Here is a 25,946-nt window from a genome sequence, read left to right as displayed (position 1 = left end):
GATTGAACTGATCAATAGTTTATTTCTTACCTACACATTGTATTTAAGGATCTATTTCTAGGGATTTCAAAAACTCTTCATTGTGGAACTCACAGCTACCAAATGACCACACCTTTAATTTCCTGGAGTATCTGGTTATCTATGTATTCATATCTTCACCATATTTTACTGTTTCCTCAGATTTCCATTTCAAAAATTAGCTCTAATTCAATTATAAACATTTTAGTTTTTATTTCTGGTTTGTAAAACTCATTCTAATAATATTTTATTTTTGTTTTCTCCTTTAAATGGTTCAATATTAATTTAGCTCACTTATTCAATGCTTGTAATTTTATATTTCTATAGTATCCTTGAAATTCTTACCCTTTAACTACTTCACTCATCTTAAATCCAAGGTCTAATTTTAACATTTATTTCAGGTATTATATGCTAGGCCCCAAACATTTTCTGAAAATAAGACTATAATATATCACTATTCTGTTTACATTCTCCTGCCTGGATTTTAAATCAGGCTGTCAGGGCTTCACCAGAGTGCTGCTCCTGTGGATTTCAGCCTTTCATTTCCCTTTAATTTGACTTTACAGAATTTGTCCATAATATGTTTTTTTAACAAACAAATATTTGTCCTTCTGGGTCTTAGACGACACCATTACTATTAATTTACTTGTATTATTATTAATCTATTTATTTAGTGTATATTTTATATTACTTTAACATTATTCTTATAATAGAATATAATATGTATTTCTTATTTCTGATGCCTTATGCACTCTGTATACAGTTAAATGTTTAGATCTTCATTGATCTGTTGTTAAAACATCAATAACTGCATAATTTTAAATATGAATCTAAAATTATTGTTTACTTCCGTTCTCAGTCTTATTCTGCACTATGCACAATATTAAAAATACAATGCATACAAAACAGACATTTACCTTACATAACCTTCAGACTACACTCACCTATAGGATTATTAGGAACACCTGTTCAATTTCTCATTAATGCAATTATCTAACCAACCAATCACATGGCAGTTGCTTCAATGCATTTAGGGGTGTGGTCCTGGTCAAGACAATCTCCTGAACTCCAAACTGAATGTCTGAATGGGAAAGAAAGGTGATTTAAAAATTTTTGAGCGTGGCATGGTTGTTGGTGCCAGACGGGCCGGTCTGAGTATTTCACAATCTGCTCAGTTACTGGGATTTTCACGCACAACCATTTCTAGGGTTTACAAAGAATGGTGTGAAAAGGGAAATACATCCAGTATGCGGCAGACCTGTGGGCGAAAATGCCTTGTTGATGCTAGAGGTCAGAGGAGAATGAGCCGACTGATTCAAGCTGATAGAAGAGCAACTTTGACTGAAATAACCACTCGTTACAACCGAGGTATGCAGCAAAGCATTTGTGAAGCCACAACACGTACAACCTTGAGGCGGATGGGCTACAACAGCAGAAGACCCCACCGGGTACCACTCATCTCCACTACAAATAGGAAAAAGAGGCTACAATTTGCACAAGCTCACCAAAATTGGACAGTTGAAGACTGGAAAAATGTTGCCTGGTCTGATGAGTCTCGATTTCTGTTGAGACATTCAGATGGTAGAGTCAGAATTTGGCGTAAACAGAATGAGAACATAGATTCATCAAGCCTTGTTACCACTGTGCAGGCTGGTGGTGGTGGTGTAATGGTGTGGGGGATGTTTTCTTGGCACACTTTAGGCCCCTTAGTGCCAATTGGGCATCGTTTAAATGCCACGGCCTACCTGAGCATTGTTTCTGACCATGTCCATCCCTTTATGACCACCATGTACCCATTCTCTGATGGCTGCTTCCAGCAGGATAATGCACCATGTCACAAAGGTCAAATCATTTCAAATTGGTTTCTTGAACATGACAATGAGTTCACTGTACTAAACTGGCCACCACAGTCACCAGATCTCAACCCAATAGAGCATCTTTGGGATGTGGTGGAACGGGAGCTTCGTGCCCTGGATGTGCATCCCACAAATCTCCATCAACTGCAAGATGCTATCCTATCAATTTGGGCCAACATTTCTAAAGAATGCTTTCAGCACCTTGTTGAATCAATGCCACGTAGAATTAAGGCAGTTCTGAAGGCGAAAGGGGGTCAAACACAGTATTAGTATGGTGTTCCTAATAATGCCTCTGAAAACGAAGCACTGACAAAGTGTGATTGTAGACTGCTTTTCTGCAATATATTTCTACAAGATCAAGAACAGGTTCTGAAAACACTGAGGGTTACAGGATGAGGACAGTGAAGGAACGAGCAAAACACTGGATACAGGATAAGAGCATAGGATACTTTTGGGGATTAACATTTACAGGTCAAAACACAGATGGGCCGACATTGGTTTCCAACACTATCCCACAATTGCTCTACTCCTCCCACAACAGGGGGTGGACTTCACAATGGCCAGGTTTTACAAAAAGCTCTGGAACATGTTCGAGGCTACTGAGAGATCGCAAAGATAGAAAAACGATAGGTTGCGTATGCAATCCCGGTTATCTGAAAAAGGAAGCACTGCACAAGGGGGAGGGGTTTCTGCGCACGTCCGTAGGAACCCGATCAAAAATCCCACTCTATCAAAGCTGCCATTGGCCCCTGCACTAGTCACTCAGAACAGGTCCCTTCCCACTTCCTATTTTATAAAACATGACGGCAGCACAGGTTTGTCCTCTTTTGCCGGGAGCATGACTCCCACTCGACCTTCAGATTTGCGTTCGAACAGCAAACTCGAATGCTTGGCTCTTGAAGGCGAAGCGGAGAAACTTCCTGTGTGCCTGTGCAATGGGGATATGAAAGTAAGCATCTTTCAGATCCACCATGGTGAACCAGTCGCCGGGCTTGATGGCCTGGGACATGGTGCGCAGGTTGAGCATCTTGAAGCGCAGCACCTTGAGGTGGCGGTTCAGACGCTTCAGATCCAAGATGGGGCGGAAACCGCCATCTTTCTTGGGCACAAGGAAGTATGGGGAATAGAATCCCTCGTGCTGCACTGGGTTCTCCAGGAGAGCGGCGATTTCGTCACAAAGCGCCGCACACTGCAACGAGTCCCTCACTCACATCCACACCACGCCCTGGAAGGCGTGTCTGAAATTGCAGGGAGTAGCCAACTGATATAATTTTGAGCACCCAGGAGTTGCCAATTTGAGAGTTGCTGGGGGGTGTAAGGGTGGGCCAGAGGCTGCTGGAATGCCTCAGGGACAGGGCTTGGGTGGCGGAGGGGGTGGTGGAGGAGGTGGGGTCGGTGTCGTGGGCTGCCGGGGATCGCCCAGTTGCCCTTGCCCCCGGCGCATCACAGTGACAAGCTGGTCAGCCATGGCTGCTATCTCAGAGATATCTCACCAGCAGGCTCTCGGTGTTTCTGAGGCTAGCCGCTTGGGCTCCTGCCTCATAAGCCCTCCAGAGCATTGTCTCCGTGATGCGACACTGCCTGTTGGGGCAGGCCAGGTCGCGTGGCTCCGCGGACAGCGGAGGTAGGGAGACGAGCGCGGCAATGGTGGAATTCACACGTGGAAATTCCACCAAGCCCTCTTCTACCACGCCCTGGGTCCTGGCATAAGCCTCCCCTCTCCTGGCTAGGGCGGGGGCTGTTGCCGGATGGTTCCAGGTAGCCCTCAGTTCATTATGGAGGTCAGGCAGGAGCGGGAGTGCCCGTGTGGGCCGCTGTGTGTGCTGATCTCTCTTGAACCTGGAGCACGGCGGGGCAGGATCAGAGGGACAGGGGAGTTGGAGAGACTCCATGGCCCTCTGGATGACTGCCCAGAACTCCCTGTCCTGTCACGTGGGAGGGACTGAGGACCCAGAGACAGGCGGTCCTCCTCCCAGGTGGCCTGTCCGCTGCCCTCCCTGCAGTCTCCACCAGCGCGGCGTGAGTTGGGGGTGGAGCGTCATGGCGTGGGGGGGCGGCACCTGTTCCGCTGCTTGCGCTGCTTGCACTGCCTGCGCGGCCAGGAGAGCACAGACTTGGTCCATCCTGCTATTGAGAGCGACCCTGTCCGCTGAGCCTGACCTCCTTCGCTGACGGCGCGGCGGGAGAAGGCCATCGAAGACTCAGTAGAGGGAGCCCATGGGCAGGTGCAGGAGCGACAGCTGGCGCAGCTGCGGGAGTAGGTGGGGATGCCAGCGCAGGAGCACTACCATCCTGGAGGAGGAGACAGAGGGGCTCGGGGAGGCGGAGATCCATCGCCCCCGAGGCCCCCCTGTCACTCGCCGGAGTGGTGTATCTCCGGGCGCGGCAGGGCCCGGTAAGATGGCGGACCTCCGGGCACGCCGTAGCAGACCCAGAAGTCGTGGCCAAATCGCGCCCGCTGTCGGTGCCCAGACAGACAGGGCATAAGACCTCCCCACTCCAAGCAGGCAAGGTGCATCGACCACAAGCGGCACAATGGCGTGGGCGAGAGGAGCTCATCACCAAGCACACATGCGCGTGCACAGGCAAACGTGCAGCAGAGGCACCAGTCAGTGTTTGCACTGGGGGCACACAACAACTGAGATGCCTCTGCAACAAGTGGAGCGCCTAGTGGGCCCGCTGCTGTAAGTGCGTCTCCACCTGGCAACGTTTATATACACGGGCACTGCGACACCAACCAAACGAAAATGCAGGACTGAACACTGTGTATACCAAGCACCAGGTGCTGGATACAAGCACCACGTAGGCCCGTAGGCTTAACCACACCGTGTTTGCCGTGGTTTCCGGGGACACTGGGTGACGCGGAGGCCGAGGGTAGTAGACCACCAGCCGTAGCGGGATCTAAAACCGAGACCTGCACACACGGACCAGGAGGGCTAGCAGTGCTCGTTCTCATTGAACTGAGAGAGCGAGATCTCCTACAACTGCGTCTGTGGGCTGTAGGTGCAGGCGCAAGTCTGCGGAGGAGCACCTCATGCGGGCGAGATCTCTTACGACACACTTACAGATTTTACTGCCGCTGCTAGCGCTCCTTCTGTGGAGGAAAAGGTCCTGTGGACAAAAAACCAACACAGCAAGCAGTCGGAATATATATAGCACTATATAAACATGACTATTATTTTTAAATGGCTCTTCTTGTGAACAAACTGAAACCGAAAGCGCAGCCGGACCTCCGGTGCGCAGACGGGACAGAATCGGGATTAGCTATCAATAATAACTAAACACACACAAGACAGAGACGATGTGTAGTGAAAACGGTGGTGAACAACACTATGAAGTGAGCCAGCCAGCCAGCCGAAATACACAGTTTGAATGTTTATTACAAACACAGACACAGAGAGCTTACATTCCTGAGTCCAGCGAAATGGCAAAAGAGGATGAACCTGCGCTGACGTCATGTTTTATAGAACAGGAAGTGGAAAAGGACCTGTTCTGAGTGACAAGCGCAGGGGCCAGTGGCAGCTTTGATAGAGTGACGTTTCGATCAGGTTCCTATGGAAGTGCGCAGAACCCCCTCCCCCTTGGGCAGTGCTTCCGACTTGAAAGATAACATATGAATAATGTAAATTATTTGAGCTATACCCAGATAACCGCAGCACGGCAGCGTTGGGCCGTCAGTTCGACTAATGAGTGGTCGGACCAAATTTGGAAGACGAAGTCGGGCCATCGTCTTTTTGCTCATTGTTCCCACGTTGGCCTCATGTTCAAAATGACGATGGCCCGATGTCGGTGCATCCATGTTTTGACCTGCAAATGTTATTCCCCAAAATTATCCATTGCTCTTATCCTGTATCCAATGTTGATCGTTCCTTCGCTGTCTTCATCCAGAAACTCTGTTTTCAGAACCCGTTCTTGATTTTGTAGAAATATATTGCAGAAGAGCAGAACTACAATCACACTTTGTCAATGCTATTGCTTTGTTTTCTCTTTACCTGGTGAGGTACAAATGTGGGAAGCTTGAGAGTGGACATTTTTGTTACCTGCATGTAATACCTTCCACTTTTCCACATTGAATTTCATCTGCCAGGTGTCGGCCCACAAATTAAATATTATCTAAGTCCTTTTAAATAACCTGTGCTGCCGAGATTGTATCTGCTGAGCCACCTATTTTAGTATCATCTGCAAATTTGACAAGTTTGCTATCTATTAATGAGTCCAGATAATTAATATCATATCATATGCTTTCACATGATCTACAGCTACAGTTGCATGTTCAAAAAATATGTTCTAATAAATTATTAAGACATGATCTGCCTTGTCTAAACCCATGTTGACTATCTCCAAGAATATGGTTTTCATTAAGATGCTCCTCTATTTTCTGTCTAATTATTTTGTCCAACATTTTACAAGTGATGCAGGTGAGACTGATTGGTCTGTAATTTCCTGGCTCAGTTTTGTCCCCTTTCTTGTGGATCGGAATGACATTTGCTTTCTTCCAATCAGTTGGCACATCCCCTGTTCTATGTGTCATTTGGAATATTTGAGTTACTCAAGTACTGTTGGAAATATCCCATCTGGCCCAGGTGATTTGTTTGTTTTTAATTCAGCTAGTCCCTTTAGTACCTCCTCCTCATTTATCCTGATCTCTCTTAGGATTTGCCTGGATTGATTGTTAACCTGTGGCATGTTATCTGTCTTTTCATTTGTAAAAACCTCTGTGAAATACTCATTTAGAACATTTGCTGCATCTTGTTCGTTTTCCAAGATACTTCCATTTTTGCCTTTTATCTGTTTCACTGTCCTCTTGCTGTTGTAGTATTGAAAAAAGCTCTTTGCATTAGTTTTAGCTCCAAGAGCTTTCTTTCTATTTCCCTCTTTGCTTTCCTGATCCCTTTCTTAAGATCTCTTTGCAGCTCAACATATTCTATGTATTTTGTTTAGTCTCTTTCCCTTTTGTATGCGCTATACAACATTTTCTTCCTCTTGATATTTTTTGCATACCTCTATTAAACCATTTTGGCCACTGTTTTTTGGTCCTCAATTTGCTAAGTTTTTGTACAAATTTCTCCTGAGCCTCAAGTAGTATATTCTTAAAATATAACCATCCATTTTCAGTTGAATCTGTATCCAGTGTGCCCCAGTCTAACTCTTCTAATCGCCGTCTCATACCTTCAAGTTTTGCTTTTCTAAAATTGTAGATCATTGTTTTAGACTTGGTCCTTGTTTTTTGAAAGAATGCCTCAAAGTTAACCATATTGTGATCACAGTTTGCCACTGGTTCTCTAACTAGTGTCCCTCTGAGCCTATCTTTGTCATTTTAAAAGATCAAATCAATGCATGCATGCTTTCTGGTTGGTTCCCTGACAAATTGAATTAGAAAGCAATCATTTTCCTTCTCAACCATTTCTATTTCTGCTTTTGTAGTCCCTACTGGGCTTTCCCAGTCTATGTTTGGGAAATTGAAATCTCCCATTGTAACAGCCACATCCTTGCTACATGCAGTCCTGATTACATTGTACAACGCAACATCTTTCTGAATATCTGTATTGGGTGGTCTGTAACACACTCCTACCACTAATCCTCCAGATCTTTTATACAAAAGTTTAACCCAGAAATATTTTATTTTGTTACTAGGATCTAATTTGAGTTCTTCTGCCTCAATGTCATTTCTGACATATAATGCTACCCCACCACCTCTTCGATTTTGCCTGTCTCTCCTAAACTGTGTGTATCCTTTCAACTTGTATTCATCCCCATCATTTTTTGTAAGCCATGTTTCTGTCACTCCTACAACATCATAGTCACATGCCAGCACTGTGGCTTCTAGGTCTAACATTTTGTTCCTTATATTACTGGCATTTCAGGACTTTCCTACTAGCAGTTTTCCTTTGTTTTCTTTCCTTAGTGGAACATCTCCCATTGTCAGAGCTCCCTGCCCCCTTGGTCCCTAGTTTAAAAGATTCTCAATTACTCTGCACATATGCTCTCCCAATGTGTTAGCCATCCTTCTGTTTAGATGTAGACCATCCGGTTTGTACAGGGCCCATCTATCCCAGTAGCCAGTAGCCCGTCTACTAGTTTAGGTAGATCTGCAACCTGAGCATCAGGCAGGCAAGATACAATGCGGGTCTCTTTATCGTTAGAACACACTGTGTGATCTACACCTCTAAGAATTGAGTCTCCTGCTATAACTACCTCCCTGTTCTGGGGGGGAGTGTACACTGTCATGTCTACGGAAAAACAGAACAGAAATAATGTATGGATTTGAAAACAATAACACGTTTATTTAGGATAACCAACAGCACAGTGCCACTCCTCACTGGCGGGCTCCAACTCACTTGCACATTAGCACACATTTCCTTAGAGCTTTTGGACAGCCAGTCAGCTTTTAGCTGAGCTTCAACATGAGTTCATCCAGGAAGGCAATCATTCTGCAAACGTGACACTGTAATGGCTCCATGCTTCTAAATTTTGCATGTTTTTTTTATTTTATTTTTTATTTTTTGGGGGCTCTTGGTTTCTTTCCTGTGGTCAGCTGCTTGACTCTTTTGTCACTGAACAAACAAACAGTGCTCTTTCTCAACAGCACTTTTAAGTACCCTTTTATCCAATTCACACCTAACTGGATCCACCTGGCACAACTGACTTAACTGAAATCCTGCTAGTCCTAGACTAAATCACCTTTCCTTCAACCTATTTACTTTCACCAACTCAGCAGCTGGATAGGGATAGTGATTTCTTCTTCTCATTCTTCTTCTTACTATGTATTTTCAACTAATTTAAACTATTGTTGACGAAATTAATTTAATAAATTAAAAAATCTGCCAGAACGTCTATATGCAAGCCCTGTACTTATTATCGCTGGTTGTCTACTGCTGGTTTTGGGATTTTTAGGCTTTATATAGGTGTATACGAAATGCACACATTTTGAAATCCATCTTGTACTGAAACACAGCATAATAAAACACACATTACAAAACAGTACACGAGGGGGAAAAGAATTGTCTGAAAGTACATGCTGATATGATCTTGAGTTGTATTAGAGGTTGATTGTTGCGCTGGTTGTTTCTCAAGTCTTGGTCTTTGGGACAAGGTCTGTTTTGTATGGTACATAAGAAATGCACACAATTTTAAGCACGGGTTATATAGAAACACACTGTGCATGAGGGGGGAAACGCATGATCTAAACGCACATGCTCGTGTTAACAGCTTACGTTTTACTGGAGCCTACTTACCGTATTTGAGCTGGTTGGTTCTTGTGTTCTGGTTGCGGGGACGTAACTACATTGTCTATAGGTATACAAAAAGTACCCAATTTTAAACATGACTTGTATAACACACTTTACTCAAAGGAAAAATACTATCTGACTGTACATTTTTGAGTGAACCTCCTACATTTTATTGGAGCCTAATTTATATAGGCTATATATAATTGAATGTGTATGTAACTGTGTGGAATATCCAGCCAATTTATAAATTAATTTGAAGGCTTTGTAAATGCACTTTTTTGTCCATAGAAGTAAGTGTGGGCTCCATTTGAACATGAACCAAAAAATACAGGATTTTCCCTACATAATGGGAACCTTTTTCCTTGATACATAAGTAAATTGTTTACAAATTAACATTAATTAATCACAAATTACCAAACTTAATCGTTTGAATAAATAACAAACAGGTATTGTAATCTAGCTCTCTCTGTGTTTATTAATTTCCGATTGTGTTCATTACAATGTTTCACTCTTGTTAAATGCTGCATACTTGGAGAAGTAAACTTCAAAGAAAATAACGTTTATTATTTTACAACAGTTCACTGGTTCTCTTAAAGAAATGTAAATAGTTTAATGAAATGAAAGGATGCTAATCTGATAAGATACAGCCAAAATTGTTTTAATTTATCATTACAGTTATTGTTTTATTAGTAAGTACTTTCGATTGTCTTAGGAATTTAAACTAGAGTTTCAGTTTTATCTGATATCAATATCAGAAGAAATAATAATTGTTCAATAAAGTCCTTTTATCTAGTGACCCCCCACACATACAACCCACAGCGGTCAAGTTGATACGCAAGTTACCACAATACTTTACTAATATGAATTCAGATTAGCTGTGAGATTGATCTGCATGAATTGACCTTGAGGCTATTTCGTTCAAATAGGATATATGTTTATTAATAAAATGTAAATGGACAACACGTAATGGTAAAGGTAGGAGGGAGAAAAGCAGGGTGGATGGATTAAAAGAGAGAGAGAGCGAGAGATAGCGATCTATCTATTACTCAAGTTTGACTCGAGGCACAAAGCATATAAAATAAAATAAAAAATCAATTTTAACGTTACCTACACTTAGAGTGCATACACAACTAGGTTTTATGTAACTGTGATTTACATAATTCTTGAATAGTACATGATGTTTACTATCTGTGTGGTTTACTGATGTTCAGTTAGGCAGAGTGCAATAGTGGGGAGGGCTTGGTAGATGGCGTCGACTTGAGAACTTGGTTGCCAAGCTTCCAGGTTGTTGGTATAGAAGTTCTGGTCCGGATTCCTTCCTGGGTTTCCACTTCGGTGTCTTCCAATCTTCCTTGGGTTCTTCTCCAAATTGCTAGTTTCTAACCATGGTTTTTATGTTTTAGACAAAGAGATTCAAATTTTTGTCCCTCCAATTTCTGATTGGTTGGTTTGGGTGTCGTAAAATTCAGATGTCCTGTTGCTGGGCTGTCTACTCCCCCTTTTGCTAAAATTTGTATTGGAAGGTTGCAGCCTTCACGAGTTTTAGATATTGTCCCTCAAATGATTTTTATGGATAACTTAAGTATGGTGGGGTTAGTATTCACATTTTTGAGATAATTAAGTTATCCTCTTTACTTTGATATTAGACAAGGGGCATGTTTTGACATCATAAAGATTTAGCTTTTAGTTGTTTAACTGTTTTGGATTGTGTTATCTTTTAGAATCCCCCTTTTGGACCTCAGAGATATACGTGCTAGGCAGGGTTTCAATCTCAGTAAATTGTAATCAGTGAATTTAAAAAAGAATGTCCATTTGTGTCCATTTAAGGGCTGTCACAGTGTCCTCCTTCTCTTGGCTCTTGGGCACTAGGGATCCTCTTGTCCTCCTAAGAGGGAGAGCCTCTGTTACATTGTGGCAGCGATGGTGATTAGGGTTTGTTTAGTCTATTATTTAAGAGATGGACTGAAGTAAAAATGTGAGAGCTAGTCTTCTTTTATTTAGTCATTCGTTTGGTTGAATGCCTTTTCCATCGAGACTAAACATGACATGTGGATGTGTTCGAATATTGTTTGACTTTTGGTTGTCACTGTTACTTTAGTTTTGAATGGAGTTGGTCTGAGTGCCCATGGCCCTTGTTCCGTTTGATATTAATTTTAGTTGGGGGAGAACCTGTATTAAACTGGTTATTTTTGGAAGTTTTGCTACCAAATATGAAATCATCCCTTTTTTGTTTCTGAGGTCTTAGTTGGTATGCTTCCAGATGAGACAGGGTTGTGCTGGGTGTCAAATGGCTTGTCTGGTGAGCCTCATCTTACTCCCTGTCACCTTGATGGCTGTGCTTCTTGCATTCCAAAGGTGTCTGGAGAGGGATGCTTTGTTGTTTAAATATCTGTCCGAGAGACAAATGTTTACAAGATCATCTTTGATTTGATGGGGCAGGCTCCTGCTGAGATGTGATAGTCCTGGTCAGCACCTCTGCAGACGTGTGTCCTGCCTGCCTGTAACCTTTTTGATCTGTGGCAGAGGAGTGAACTATTTTGCAGTTTTTGGGTTGCTGGGAATCGAGATTTCTCCAGAAAAATGTTAGAAGTGTATATGATTTACAGAAACATGCACACAATGCCTAAATATACAAGTATTTTGTAGCCCTAGATAAGGACATCTGCCAAGAAATAAATATTAATCGTAGTAATAAGAAAAGCACATTTCACTGGCATCAAATTAACAAAAGAGTACCTGTTGTATCAGATCGGACTGTATGATTCCAGGGAAGAACTAGGGCAGATAATGTTGTTGATCAATTGGGAGCACGTCAATTAGTCCCTGCGACAATTGGTCCCTGTGATAATTATTATTACTATTATTATTATTATTATTATTATTATTATTATTATTATTATTATTATTATTTCTTTCTTAGCAGATGCCCTTATCCAGGGCGACTTACAAAATATAAGCACAATACAAAGTACAAAAAGTGCAAAAATACAGTGTTTAAAGAGCTATCGGCGCTTCTAGTGTTAACCGTATAATCGCCAGTCATTATAATGGAGGAAAAAAAAATATATATCTGCTCGATTAAATTGAGAAAATATTGATCGTCGATCAGTTCATTTGTTGATTTATAGTCCTGATTAATCAAAGTAGCCCTAATTTTATGTTAATATATATAGGCTATGTGTGTGTATAAAATGGACTTTATTGTGATTGCCAAGCCATTTAAATCCTAAAATCATACAATATTACCTGTAATTGGATTTGCCTATAAAATAAACTCGCAACCTGAAAGCAGAAAGTAATTATTTTAATTTTAGTATAGAGTGGTGCAACAACATACTTTCTGTCATACAGACACTTTTGTCAAGTTACATTGTACTTTATTTTTGTAAATCGTACAGGTCATAAAAACAGGCATACAATTGGTGATCTTTATTTAAATAACATATCAAGGATTACATACATCGGTGGATTATAAAAAAGGCAAAGTACATAGTTTTACAGTCTTATACGACGGAAGCAACTCAGAGAACTTGCTAACCAGAACTATGGTCCATTTCACAGCATTTGCCCAGAATTTCAGTCAATTAAAAAATTACTAATTGTACTATTTGTTCAGATATTTGATAAAAGCCCCCCTCCCCTATTGCATTCACTAAATATATATATACACATACACACACACACACACACACACACACACACACACATATATGCACTAATATTAGGCTTCATAACTACCTAACACCATCATCATCATAATAATATATTGTTTGCTGATCGTACTGCATGGCATAATCTCAAATAATGTTATCATTATATATAGTCTTTGTTTGAAGACTGAAGCTGAAAGACTATAGTCCCCATGATACCTTACTCTGGAGGGCTAACTTGTGGGACCTTGGGAGATGTAGTTGCTTATGTCTTTCAGTGAAACCTCAATTTCAAGTACATGGACTATAGCCCCCATAATCATTGGCTGTCTCTCCCTGTAGGTTTCCCTGAGCATTTCTGCTGCATTGCTCTTTGGGAGCTGTAGTTCTTGAAGCAAATACACATAGAAAAATACACAAACACTGTACAAAGATAACTACCTACCTAACATTATCATCATCATGATAATAATAATAATTATAACAATAATTACTGATCGTACAGCATGACATAATCTTGCATTTGAATATGAATATTAAAAAATACATAAGGAAATTACCCTTATTGCTAGATTTTGAACAAACAGCATTATTATTATTATTATTATTATTATTATTATTATTATTATTAGTGTTTGGTAGGTTCTCCCTAGTTGGAACAGTAGCAAGGCATTAGTTAATGTTTTTCCAGCAGAAAACAGTTCAGTGCCTAAATATTAGCATATTGACGTTTCTCTGGTGAGACTGGGTTGAACCAGTGCCCCCCCTCTGCACAGGCCTGTCTTTATATATTGTCCACGTGTATATATACAGACATGCTCAAATTTGTTGGTACCCTTACAGCTCATTGAAATAATGCTTCATTCCTCCTGAAAAGTGATGAAATTAAAAGTATCATGTATACTTGCATGCCTTTGGTATGTCTTGGAATAAAGCAAAGAAGCTGTGAAAAGAGATTAATTATTGCTCATTCTACAAAGATATTCTAAAATGGCCTGGACACATTTCTTGGTACCCCTTAGAAAAGATAATAAATAATTGGTGTAAATAAATATAGTGATATTCCAAACTAATTAGTTTCTTTAATTAGTATCAAAACATGTCTCCAATCTTGTAATCAGTCATTCAGCCTATTTAAATGGAGGAAAGTAGTCACTGTGCCGTTTGGTATCATTGTGTGCACCACATTGAATAAGGAGAGAGTTGTCTGAGGAGATCAGAAAGAAAATAATATACAAGCATGGTAAAGGTAAAGGCTACAAGACCATCTCCAAGCAGCTTGATGTTCCTGTGACAACAGTTGCAAATATTATTAAGAAGTTCAAGGTCCATGGAACTGTTGCCAACCTCCCTGGGCGCGGCCGCAAGAGGAAAATCGACCCCAGATTGAACAGAAGGATAGTGTGAATGGCAGAAAAAGAACCAAGGATAACTGCCAAAGAGATACAAGCTGAACTCCAAGGTGAAGGTACATCAGTTTCTGATTGCACCATCCATCACTTTTTGAGAGAAAGTGGCCTCCATGGAAGAAGACCCAGGAGGACTCAACTTTTGAAAGAAAAACATAAAAAAGCCAGACTAGAATTTGCTAAAATGCATATTGACAAGTCACAATCCTTCTGGGAGAATGTGCGTTGGACAGATGAGTCAAAACTGAAGCTTTTTGGCATATCACATCAGCTCTATGTTTGCAGACAAAAAAATGAAGCTTTCAAAGAAAAGAACACCATACCTACAGTGAAACATGGAGGAGGTTCAGTTAAGCTTTGGGGCTGCTTTGCTGTGCCTGGCACAGGGTGCCTTGAATCTGTGCAGGGCACAATGAAATCTCAAGACTATCAAGGCATTCTGGAGTGAAACATACTGCCCAGTGTCAGAAAGTTCTGTCATGGCTCCTCCAACAGGATAATGACCCAAGACACACAGATAAAATCACCCAAGAATGGATAAGAACAAAACATTGGACTGTTCTGAAGTGGCCTTCTATTAGTCCTGATCTGAAACCTATCAAACATCTATGGAAATAGCTGAAACTTGCAGTCTGGAGAAGGCACCCATCAAACCTGAGACAGCTGGAGCAGTTTGCTCAGGAAGAGTGGGCCAAACTACCTGTTAACAGGTGCACAAGTCTCATTGAGAGCTACAGAAAACGTTTGATTGCAGTGATTGCCTCTAAAGGTTGTGCAACAAAATATTAGTTTGAGGGTCCCATTATTTGTGTCCATGCCATTTTCATTTGTTTTATTATTTACAATATTATGTTGAAAAACAAAATCAAAAGCAAAGTCTGATTTCTATTAAATTTGGAATAAACAATGGTGGATGCCAATTATTTCAGAGGAAATTGTGCATTCTTCGTTTTGTGGAGAGGTACCAACAAATTTGAGCATGTCTGTGTATATATGTAGTAATGTAAATGGTAGCCCAGATTTTGGGCCGTTTCACAGATAAAATACCAATAATTACATTAATGCATAATTACAACATTCAAAACAATAAATGTAATTTGTGAACTTGAGAATAATCTATAGTGTTGCCCCCTCAGTCTTGATGTAGATATACACTCACCTAAAGGATTATTAGGAACACCTGTTCAATTTCTCATTAATGCAATTATCTAACCAACCAATCACATGGCAGTTGCTTCAATGCATTTAGGGGTGTGGTCCTGGTCAAGACAATCTCCTGAACTCCAAACTGAATGTCTGAATGGGAAAGAAAGGTGATTTAAGCAATTTTGAGCATGGCATGGTTGTTGGTGCCAGACAGGCCGGTCTGAGTATTTCACAATCTGCTCAGTTACTGGGATTTTCACGCACAACCATTTCTAGGGTTTACACAAGCTTGGCACACCTATTTTTGGGCAGTTTCTCCCATTCTTCTTTGCAGGACCTCTCAAGCTCCATCAGGTTAGAAGGGGAACGTCGGTGCACAGCCATTTTCAGATCTCTCCAGAAATGTTCAAATCGGGTTCAAGTCTTGGCTGTGGCTGGGCCACTCAAGGACATTCACAGAGTTTACCTGTAGCCACTCCTTTGTTATCTTGGCTGTGTGCTTAGGGTTGTTGTCCTGTTGGAAGATTAAACTTCGCCCCAGTCTGAGGTCCAGAGCGCTCTGGAGCAGGTTTTCATCAAGGATGTCGCTGTACATTGCTGCATTCATCTTTCCCTCGTCTCCCAGTTCCTGCCGCTGAAAAATATCCCCACAGCATCATGCTGCCACCACCATGCTTCACTGTAGGAATGGTATTGACCAGGTGATGAGCAGTGCCTGGTTTCCTCCAGACAGGAGTTCAATCTTTGTTTCATCAGACCAGAGAATTTTGTTTCTCATGGTCTGAGAGTCCTTCAGGTGCCTTTTGGCAAACTCCAGGCAGGCTGTCATGTGCCTTTTACCGAGGAGTGGCTTCCGTCTGGCCACTCTACCATACAGGCCGGATTGGTGGAGTGCTGCAGAGATGGTTGTTCTTCTGGAAGGTTCTCCTCTCTCCAGAGACACGCTGGAGCTCTGTCAGAGTAACCATTGGGTTCTTGGTCACCTCCCTGACTAAGGCCCTTCTCCCCCGATCGCTCAGATTGGCTGGGTGGCCAGCTCTAGGAAGAGTCCTGGTGGTTCTAATCTTGTTCCATTTTACGGATGATGGAGACCACTGTGCTCATTGGGACCTTCAATACTGCAGAAATTTTTCTGTACCCTTCCCCAGATGTGTGCCTCAATACAATCCTGTCTCTGCGGGCTACAGACAATTCCTTGGACTTCATGGCTTGGTTTGTGCTCTGACATGCACTGTTAACTGTGGGACCTTATATAGACAGGTGTGTGCCTTTCCAAATCATATCCAATCAACTGAATTTACCACAGGTGAACTCCAATCAAGTTGTAGAAACATCTCAAGGATGATCAGTGGAAACAGGATGCACCTGAGCTCAATTTTGAGTGTCATGGCAATGGCTGTGATTACTTATGTACATGTGCTTTTTTGTTTTTTATTTTTAATAAATTTGCAAAGATTTCAAACAAACTTCTTTCATGTTTTCATTATGGGGTATTGTTTGTAGAATGTTGAGGAAAATAATGAATTTAATCCATTTTGGAATAAAGCTATAACATAACAAAATGTGTTTTTTATGATGCAATGGGTGCATTGCATCAGTCAGAGGCCATGTTCCTTTGACTATAAAGAAAATAAACGTGCTTTCGCATTCACCTTATACAATTTGTAGGTGTCAGTTATTGCATCATAACACCATAGATATTAAAATGTATTTCTGAAATTTCCGAAATTGAAAGCTTTGGAAATCTGAAAAGTCTTTATTTTCTTTTCTGGAAATCACTGGCCCTAGTGATGAGTGATTTCATACAATAAATGAATAAATCTTAGTGTGTTAGCTGGGCTGGCTGTTGCAGATGCAGCACTGATAGCTTTATTAAATATAATGTTATTTGCTTCCTCATACTCTTCCAAAACACGGGAAGTTAACAAAAGTCAGGAACACGTGAGATCAGGAACAATACTTAAAAATGAAGATAAACTGACAAGACTTAGCATTTACTGTAACTCCGCACTTAGCTTTTACTATCCAGGATGTAAGACCTCATTTATTGTATTCATTTGTGTAAATTGGAATTTGTAAAATGTATTATGCTTTGAATTGCTTTGTATTATGTAAATCTGAATTTGTAATGTTTGATGCCTTGAACTGTATTGTATTGCGCTTATTATTATTACGTAGTAGTCTTAGTAGTAGTATTATTGTTGTTGTTGTTTGTAGGTGGGTGCTCTCAGGCAAAAACCCTTCGTGCAATTAAACTAAAACTTTATTATTATAAAGGGGTTTTTGCCTGAGAGCACCCACCTAAAAACAACAACAACAATACTACTACTACTAAGACTACTACTACTACTACTACTACTACTACTACTACTACTACTACATAATAATAATAATAATAATAATAATAATAATAATAATAATAATAATAATAATAATGTAATGAGCATGATGGGTCAACTGATGGGTCATTTCCCAAAGGATTCCAAACAAATAACCCTCCCCCCCCCCAAAAAAAAAAAAAAAAATCTGTCATTACAAAATATGTATAGCTTATTTGTTATTTTACAATAATAATAATTGCATAAATGCAAGACTGTGTTACTCCACTAAATGTCTTGCAATGTTAAGAGATTATATGTCCAGAACTGGTACAAAATATCCCAGCTGGAGAGGGCTCATTTAATCCTTTCCTTACTTAGCTGATAAACTCTTCAAGACTAAAGTGAGGCATTATTGCACTGGGGAAGCTCCTGGTCTAGAGAGTATATGCCACCTAGAGGTTAAAAAATGCTGAGAAGAGGTTAGAGAACACTTCTTGTCTGTTTGCTCTCATTTAAACTTGTCAGTTACAAAGTGAACAGTGACAACAGTGTCTTAACTCAAATAACTGACCTGGAATCTTCACTAGTGCTCAGCAAGATTAATTGGTTAAGCTTTAAATTTTGTTTAATTAATAGTATTGGTTAATTAACTAGATTTTGGAGTTGGCTTTATCCATGTGGTTCAGAAGTTTGAATATCAGAATCACCCCCCTTGTAATCATATCTGATCATGACTATAGAGGTTTAGTGCCTTTAATTGAGACAATTATTTGAAACAGTCTAATTCCTATGCTCTGACTCCCCTTTAGGGAAGGAATATCCTACTTATGTGGTATCCACATTTCACACTTTCTGATACTATTAAAAGCCTATATTCTACACTCACCTAAAAGATTATTAGGAACACCTGTTCAATTTCTCATTAATGCAATTATCTAACCAACCAATCACATGGCAGTTGCTTCAATGCATTTAGGGGTGTGGTCCTGGTCAAGACAATCTCCTGAACTCCAAACTGAATGTCTGAATGGGAAAGAAAGGTGATTTAAGCAATTTTGAGCGTGGCATGGTTGTTGGTGCCAGACGGGCCGGTCTGAGTATTTCACAATCTGCTCAGTTACTGGGATTTTCACGCACAACCATTTCTAGGGTTTACAAAGAATGGTGTGAAAAGGGAAAAACATCCAGTATGCGGCAGTCCTGTGGGCGAAAATGCCTTGTTGATGCTAGAGGTCAGAGGAGAATGGGCCGACTGATTCAAGCTGATAGAAGAGCAACTTTGACTGAAATAACCACTCGTTACAACCGAGGTATGCAGCAAAGCATTTGTGAAGCCACAACACGTACAACCTTGAGGCGGATGGGCTACAACAGCAGAAGACCCCACCGGGTACCACTCATCTCCACTACAAATAGGAAAAAGAGGCTACAATTTGCACAAGCTCACCAAAATTGGACAGTTGAAGACTGGAAAAATGTTGCCTGGTCTGATGAGTCTCGATTTCTGTTGAGACATTCAGATGGTAGAGTCAGAATTTGGCGTAAACAGAATGAGAACATGGATCCAACATGCCTTGTTACCACTGTGCAGGATGGTGGTGGTGGTGTAATGGTGTGGGGGATGTTTTCTTGGCACACTTTAGGCCCATTAGTGCCAATTGGGCATCGTTTAAATGCCACGGCCTACCTGAGCATTGTTTCTGATCATGTCCATCCCTTTATGACCACCATGTACCCATCCTCTGATGGCTACTTCCAGCAGGATAATGCACCAGTTCACAAAGGTCGAAAAATTTCAAATTGGTTCCTTGAACATGACAATGAGTTCACTGTACTAAACTGGCCCCCACAGTCACCAGATCTCAACCCAATAGAGCATCTTTGGGATGTGGTGGAACGGGAGCTTCGTGCCCTGGATGTGCATCCCACAAATCTCCATGAACTGCAAGATGCTATTCTATCAATATGGGCCAACATTTCTAAAGAATGCTTTCAGCACCTTGTTGAATCAATGCCACGTAGAATCAAGGCAGTTCTGAAGGCGAAAGGGGGTCAAACACAGTATTAGTATGGTGTTCCTAATAATCCTTTAGGTGAGTGTATATTCTCATATATATGTATATATGTATTTTTTGATTTATTTTCTTCTTCATATAGAAAGCAGTGGCTTCCCCTACAGTATCCCGTCTCACAGACACCTCCAAATTCACTGGCTCCCATAAGGAAAGGTTTGACGAGACGGGGAAAGGAAAAGGCAAAGCAGGCCGTGTGGAATTGGTAGACAAGTCTGGCTACGTCCCTGGGTATAAGCACGCCGGCACATATGACCAAAAAGTGAAAGGAGCAAAGCAAATATAACAGAAGGAAAAGAAAACAAAGTAAAGGGACAGAACACAGCTTTGTATATTCTGTATATTCCAGGTAAGTGAGACTCTACCACTATTTTCATCCTTTCAGAGACACTTCCAGCATGCATTCCTAAAGGAGAGGACACTATTTCAAGAACTTCAATGTGAAAAAAGAATTACAATATATCCAGCAATACTTTTCTGGAAGGAGCAGAAAACATTTTGTTATTCAAATGTGATAACATGATGCCAAGTAATAATAATAATAATATTATTATTATTATTATTATTATTATTATTATTATTAATAAGTTGTGAAGAACATTCTATACCAAGAGTTATACTTTTCTTTTTCTTGAAAATGAACATGAACACTCTCAACTATTCAGGTAATTCACTATATAGCAACCTTATGATGGTGTAGCCAAGTTTAAAATAATGTTAATGTAATTGGGATTTGGATTTAGATTAATTTAATTTAGATTAAAGGGTTCATATGAACTTATCAATTTAACATTAAGTTACTTTTGTACTGATTGAATATGATTTGATTCTTTTGATTCTTTTTGCATTCTGGAGGGCAATTCTATAAATGTAAACATGTACCTGTAATTTCAGAGGCTACTGAAACTTGCTCTCCCTGAACGTACTGAAAGCTTTATGACCTTGTGATCTCCAGCACAGATGTAACAATGCTGTTGATAAGATATATTTGCTGAACTTTAATCAAATTCAATAATAAAAATAAATGTGTACATTTTCACAAAGTGCTAGAGCACTAGAGGTCTCAACGCCACATTCTGTGATGCTTTCATTACTTTTAGTAAGAGCAAGTTCCAATAGTCTCTGAAACAACTGTCACAAGTTTACATTTTTAAACTTTAAAACTTTCCTTACTTTTTTGCTGAAAAACAATAGAATCATATAAAATCAAACAGGGATCTTGGCAAATAGGCAAATATGTTACATTGATTTTTGAATTTGGTTTTTTATGAACCCTTTAAGAATTATAGCTGCTTCTTCTTTTATTTTTAAAATCAAATATAGATACTCAGACAAACTATTTGGTTATAGACAGCTTTCAAATTGAGTTTATAAAATCCCATTAATTAGGTCATTAACCATTTATAGATCTCTTGTAACAAGCTAGATTTTGTGAGGGTTCAAATGAATCATGACTAACTGGGAGAAAAAATGGTTATCAGGTTATTTTAAATATATTTTGTATGCATCAGGTCTTTTGTATTGGGTCTGGTTAAATCACAACTGTGACACTAATAACAAACTACAAACCTATATTTGATAGCAGTTACATTTATGAGAAAAAACATCTTACAAAAAATATTTCCCACTGAGTACAGGTTTGTTGTTTTCCCTTAACAAGATGGTCAAAGCTAAATTCTAAATTTGCATTATTTAGATTCTTATCCTGCTCCACTATGTTCACTTTATTTAAAGTTATGTATGTACCGTACATTGGTTAATTAACATTTTCTAATAGAGAAAAATATATTTGGGGGGAGGAGGGCAAAAACAGGATACCTTTGGTATTTATGAACTGATATTCTAACAAGCATGTATTATGTAAGTGTGCTATTAACATTTTGCTTTGCTTCTAATCAGACAAACAATATTTAAAGGCTGGTGGCACTATACATATATATAGTAAATATAGTTGTTTCTTCATGTAAAACTGTAGGTTGACGGAACTGTTAGCAGTGAAGTATCAACCCAGAAACCTTAGGGAAAGAGGTGAAGCTTCCAGAGAGTGACAATACATCATAAACTTTTAAAAGTTCTTCACAGTTTGCAACTGGTTATTTGAAGACTCTAATAGCGCTATTCCACCGACACGGTACCAGTGCTGGTGCAGGAGTTATGATGAATCTGTCACCCTCTGGATATCATGCATCCTCTAGCAATCACCTTGATTTTGCACATGTGCAGACTGCTCTAGATTCACCCCATGTCGTCTCAATAAGTCTAAAGCTACAGTATCGCCATGCTGAGAGTATACAAAATTTAAGTATAACATATTAATTCCAATGCAGTAGGCTACATTACAGTAACATTTTCAGAACAGTAGCTTTAGACTTATTAACATAAAATACACGTATTATTTACTACTGAGACATTAAACGCAATGGGAAGTTGGCTATTATTAATATAAACATGGTTGTCAGTTTTGCATCCCCATGTCTGCCTTAGAACTATAACTTACCCGCAATTCTGTACTGACTCCTTCAATCCACAATAAATGCATGATCACGACCACACGGAAATATTTGGCACCCCCTGGAGCGCATGCACCAAATCAATCTAGAGTGGTCTGCACATGTACGAAATCAAGGTGATTGCTAGAGGATGCACGATGTCCAGAGGGTGCCGGATTTGTCATAACACCAGGACCAGTGCTGGGCCGGTGCTCTGCAGGGGAACCAGATAACCATTATACAAACCTGCCTTTGTTTCCACAGGTTTGAGAGCATAACATTTAAGTAACCAGATACAGGTGTTCCCAAGCATGAAATAGAAATCGCAAAACACAGAAACCATAAAAACCACCATAGTGGATTACGTCCTTTATTTGCAAGTGGCTTTGAAAACCTGTTTAACCATCCAAATTCAACTCATTTAGCATCTACACACAGCACAAAAACAGTGTAAACCCCCCCTGCCGCCAACAAAAAAAACTAAAAAATTAAGTTTTGAAAAAATGTATGTTGAGATAAAAAATTAAACAATCAAAAGCAAAATGTATAGAATTGTAAACAAAAATATATCAAAAGCAAAGAAGAACCATCACATAAACCTAGTTGACCAATGGAGAGCCATGACCTACGCCTCCCTCTATGCCCCGCCCTCATGACAAAACAGTGCCAAAACTCCAAAAAAAAAAAAAAGGAAACCAAAGAAACTGGTGACGAAATCAAAGATCGTAACCAAAGGCAGCGACTCCAGTGCTCTTGCTTTAACATTATTTCCTTTCTTTTTTTTTTTTGCTTTTGATATAATTATTTTTGTTTACAATTCTATACATTTTGCTTTCTATTGTTTTATTTTTGATCTTAACATCAGTTTTTTCTCAACTTTATTGTTTTTGTTTACAATATTTTGTATTCGTTACTTATGGCGATAATTTGAGCCCATAGTATGGGAACAACCACACCCGTACACACCTGCCAGTGACTAACTACAAATCAATAATAATGTGCTCTATAAAAGTGCAAAACTCAAAATTCTCACACATGTTAATTAACACACAGTGCTCAGCACACAAACTTAAAAATAAAAACCTAGAATACAAAACTTGCAAAAAATGAAAACCAACAAACAAAGCCAACAGGCTTGTACCACCTTGTTACATCGACATTACCCCACCACCCTGCCCCTGACATCATGGGTTCCTTGGTTACAGACCAGCAAGTTTATGGTGCCGGAACGGAGCCATTTTTGCCAGCCAAGAACCTTTTTTTTTTTTTTTGGAAACTGGTGGAACCATGCAACACTGTGTCAGTGGAAAAGCGCTATAAGTGGATCATGTTGTCTAAGAGTTTCTGTTATAAAGTGGGGATGGAAGCACATCCCTCATCTGTTAAAGTACTTACTTACAACTTTCACAGAATGTTGGGTAACATAGGTGTTGCTTTTGAACTCTATCTTGTCTTAGATGATTCCCAGCTGACAGTTCTGTCAATCAACAGGTTGGCTTGAAGTGTGTGGAATTGGCAACAGCCCAATTGTGAAGCTATCAGGAGCTTATTGCTTAAGTGTCTTTCACAAGGCTCAATCTGCTTTCTATTTCACAGTATGTTTAGGCCTACTAAAGCATAATAAATCACAATACATTTTAAATAACTATTTATAAATAACTAGCACTGTCTTTCAATTGCTGTTTACGCATATATACCGTATGACTAACAATTTATTCCTGTTGTTTCAAATCACTTTAACTCTTTCCTACATTTGTGAAAGTGTATTTGTGGCATACATTTTAACTGGTTAGACGGTTAACCAGGTTTGTTAGTATTTTAACTCCATGGTGAATTTTAAGCACAAATGTATGGTTTATTTCATTTGAAGGTTAAACTGATCAATTTTAATAATGTAAGCTTTCTTCAGATTCATGTATGTTTAATTTCCTTCACTTTGTAGGGAATTAAAACAGTAATATGCAATACATACATATATATATATATACACCGATCAGCCATAACATTATGACCACCTGCCTAATTTTGTGTAGGTATCCCTTTTGCCGCCTAAACAGCCCTGACCTGTCGAGGCATGGACTCCACTAGACCTCTGAAGGTGTGCTGTGGTATCTGGCACCAACATGTTAGCAGCAGATCCTTTAAGTCCTGTAAGTTGCGAGGGCCTCCATGGATCAGACTTGTTTGTCCAGCACATCCCACAGATGCTCGATTGGATTGAGATCTGGGGAATTTGGAGGCCAAGTGAACACCTTGAACTCGTGATTCATCAGACCAGGCCACCTTCCTTCCATTGCTCCGTGGTCCAGTTCTGATGCTCACGTGCCCATTGTAGGCGCCTTCGGCAGTGGACAGGGGTCAGCATGGGCACCCTGACTGCTCTGCGGCTATGCAGCCCCATACGCAACAAACTGCAATGCACTGCGTGTTCTGACACCTTTCTATCAGAACCAGCATTAACCTTGAGCAATTTGAGCTACAGTAGATCGTCTGTTGGATCGGACCACACAGGCCAGCCTTCGCTCCCCACGTGCATCAATGAGCCTTGGCCGCCCATGACCCTGTTGCCGGTTCACCGCTTTTCCTTCCTTGGATCACTTTTGATAGGTACTGAACACTGCAGACCGGGAACACCCCCACAAGACCTGCAGTTTTGGAGATGCTCTGACCCAGTTGTCTAGCCATCACAATTTGGCCCTTGTCAAAGTCACTCAGATCTTTACACTTGCCCATTTTTCCTGCTTCTAACACATCAACTTTGAGGACAAAATGTTCACTTGCTGCCTAATATATCCCACCCACTGACAGGTGCCATGATAATGAGATTATCAGTGTTATTCACTTCACCTGTCAGTGGTCATAATGTAATGGCTGATCGGTGTATATATTTATATAATTTTTTTTTTTTTTCCCAGTGGTGTCCCAAGTGCATGCAAAGTGCTATTTGAAATTGTTCTTTACAATAAAGGTAAATTTGTAATAGCAAAACACTGTATTGTACTTTTTACAAAGTTAAGCTACGTTCAACTAAATTTCAAATGTTTTTTTGTTGTTTTTGTTGTTATCAGTTTATTCTGATACATCAGTCGCAAAAAGTATTTGATCCCCTGCTGATTTTGTATGTTTGCCCACTGACAAAGAAATGATCAGTCTATAATTTTAATGGTAGGTGTATTTTAACAGTGAGAGACAGAATAACAACAAAAAAATCCAGAAAAACGCATTTCAAAAAAGTTATACATTGATTTACATGTTAATGAGGGAAATAAGTATTTGATCCCCTATCAATCAGCAAGATTTCTGGCTCCCAGGTGTCTTTTATACAGGTAACGAGCTGAGATTAGGAGCACTCTCTTAAAGGGAGTGCTCCTAATCTCAGCTCGTTACCTGTATAAAAGACACCTGTCCACAGAAGCAATCAATCAATCAGATTCCAAACTCTCCACCATGGCCAAGACCAAAGAGCTGTCCAAGGATGTCAGGGACAAGATTGTAGACCTACACAAGGCTGGAATGGGCTACAAGACCATCGCCAAGCAGCTTGGTGAGAAGGTGACGACAGTTTATTATTCGCAAATGGAAGAAACACAAAATAACTGTCAGTCTCCCTCGGTCTGGGGCTCCATGCAAGATCTCACCTCGTGGAGTTTTAATGATCATGAGAACGGTGAGGAATCAGCCCAGAACTACACGGGAGGATCTTGTTAATGATCTCAAGGCAGCTGGGACCATAGTCACCAAGAAAACAATTGGTAA

General features: G+C 40.2%; 1 protein-coding gene across 1 annotated transcript in view; it reads left to right on the top strand.

The window, feature by feature from the left end:
• tppp (tubulin polymerization promoting protein) overlaps window positions 1-25,172 on the top strand; it is an 85,631-nt gene extending 60,459 nt beyond the window's left edge. The window contains exon 4 of the mRNA XM_066716019.1: window positions 19,787-25,172. Coding sequence (XP_066572116.1) covers window positions 19,787-19,987 — 201 coding nt within the window. The 3' untranslated portion in view covers window positions 19,988-25,172. The remainder of the gene's footprint in view (window positions 1-19,786) is intronic.
• Window positions 25,173-25,946: the final 774 nt, after the last annotated feature.

Source organism: Amia ocellicauda, chromosome 10, assembly GCF_036373705.1.
Source record: "Amia ocellicauda isolate fAmiCal2 chromosome 10, fAmiCal2.hap1, whole genome shotgun sequence".
In the NCBI taxonomy this organism is placed as follows: Eukaryota; Metazoa; Chordata; class Actinopteri; order Amiiformes; family Amiidae; genus Amia; species Amia ocellicauda.
The sequence above is the reverse complement of the archived record's forward strand: the minus strand, read 5'-3'. Positions and strand labels throughout refer to the sequence as shown.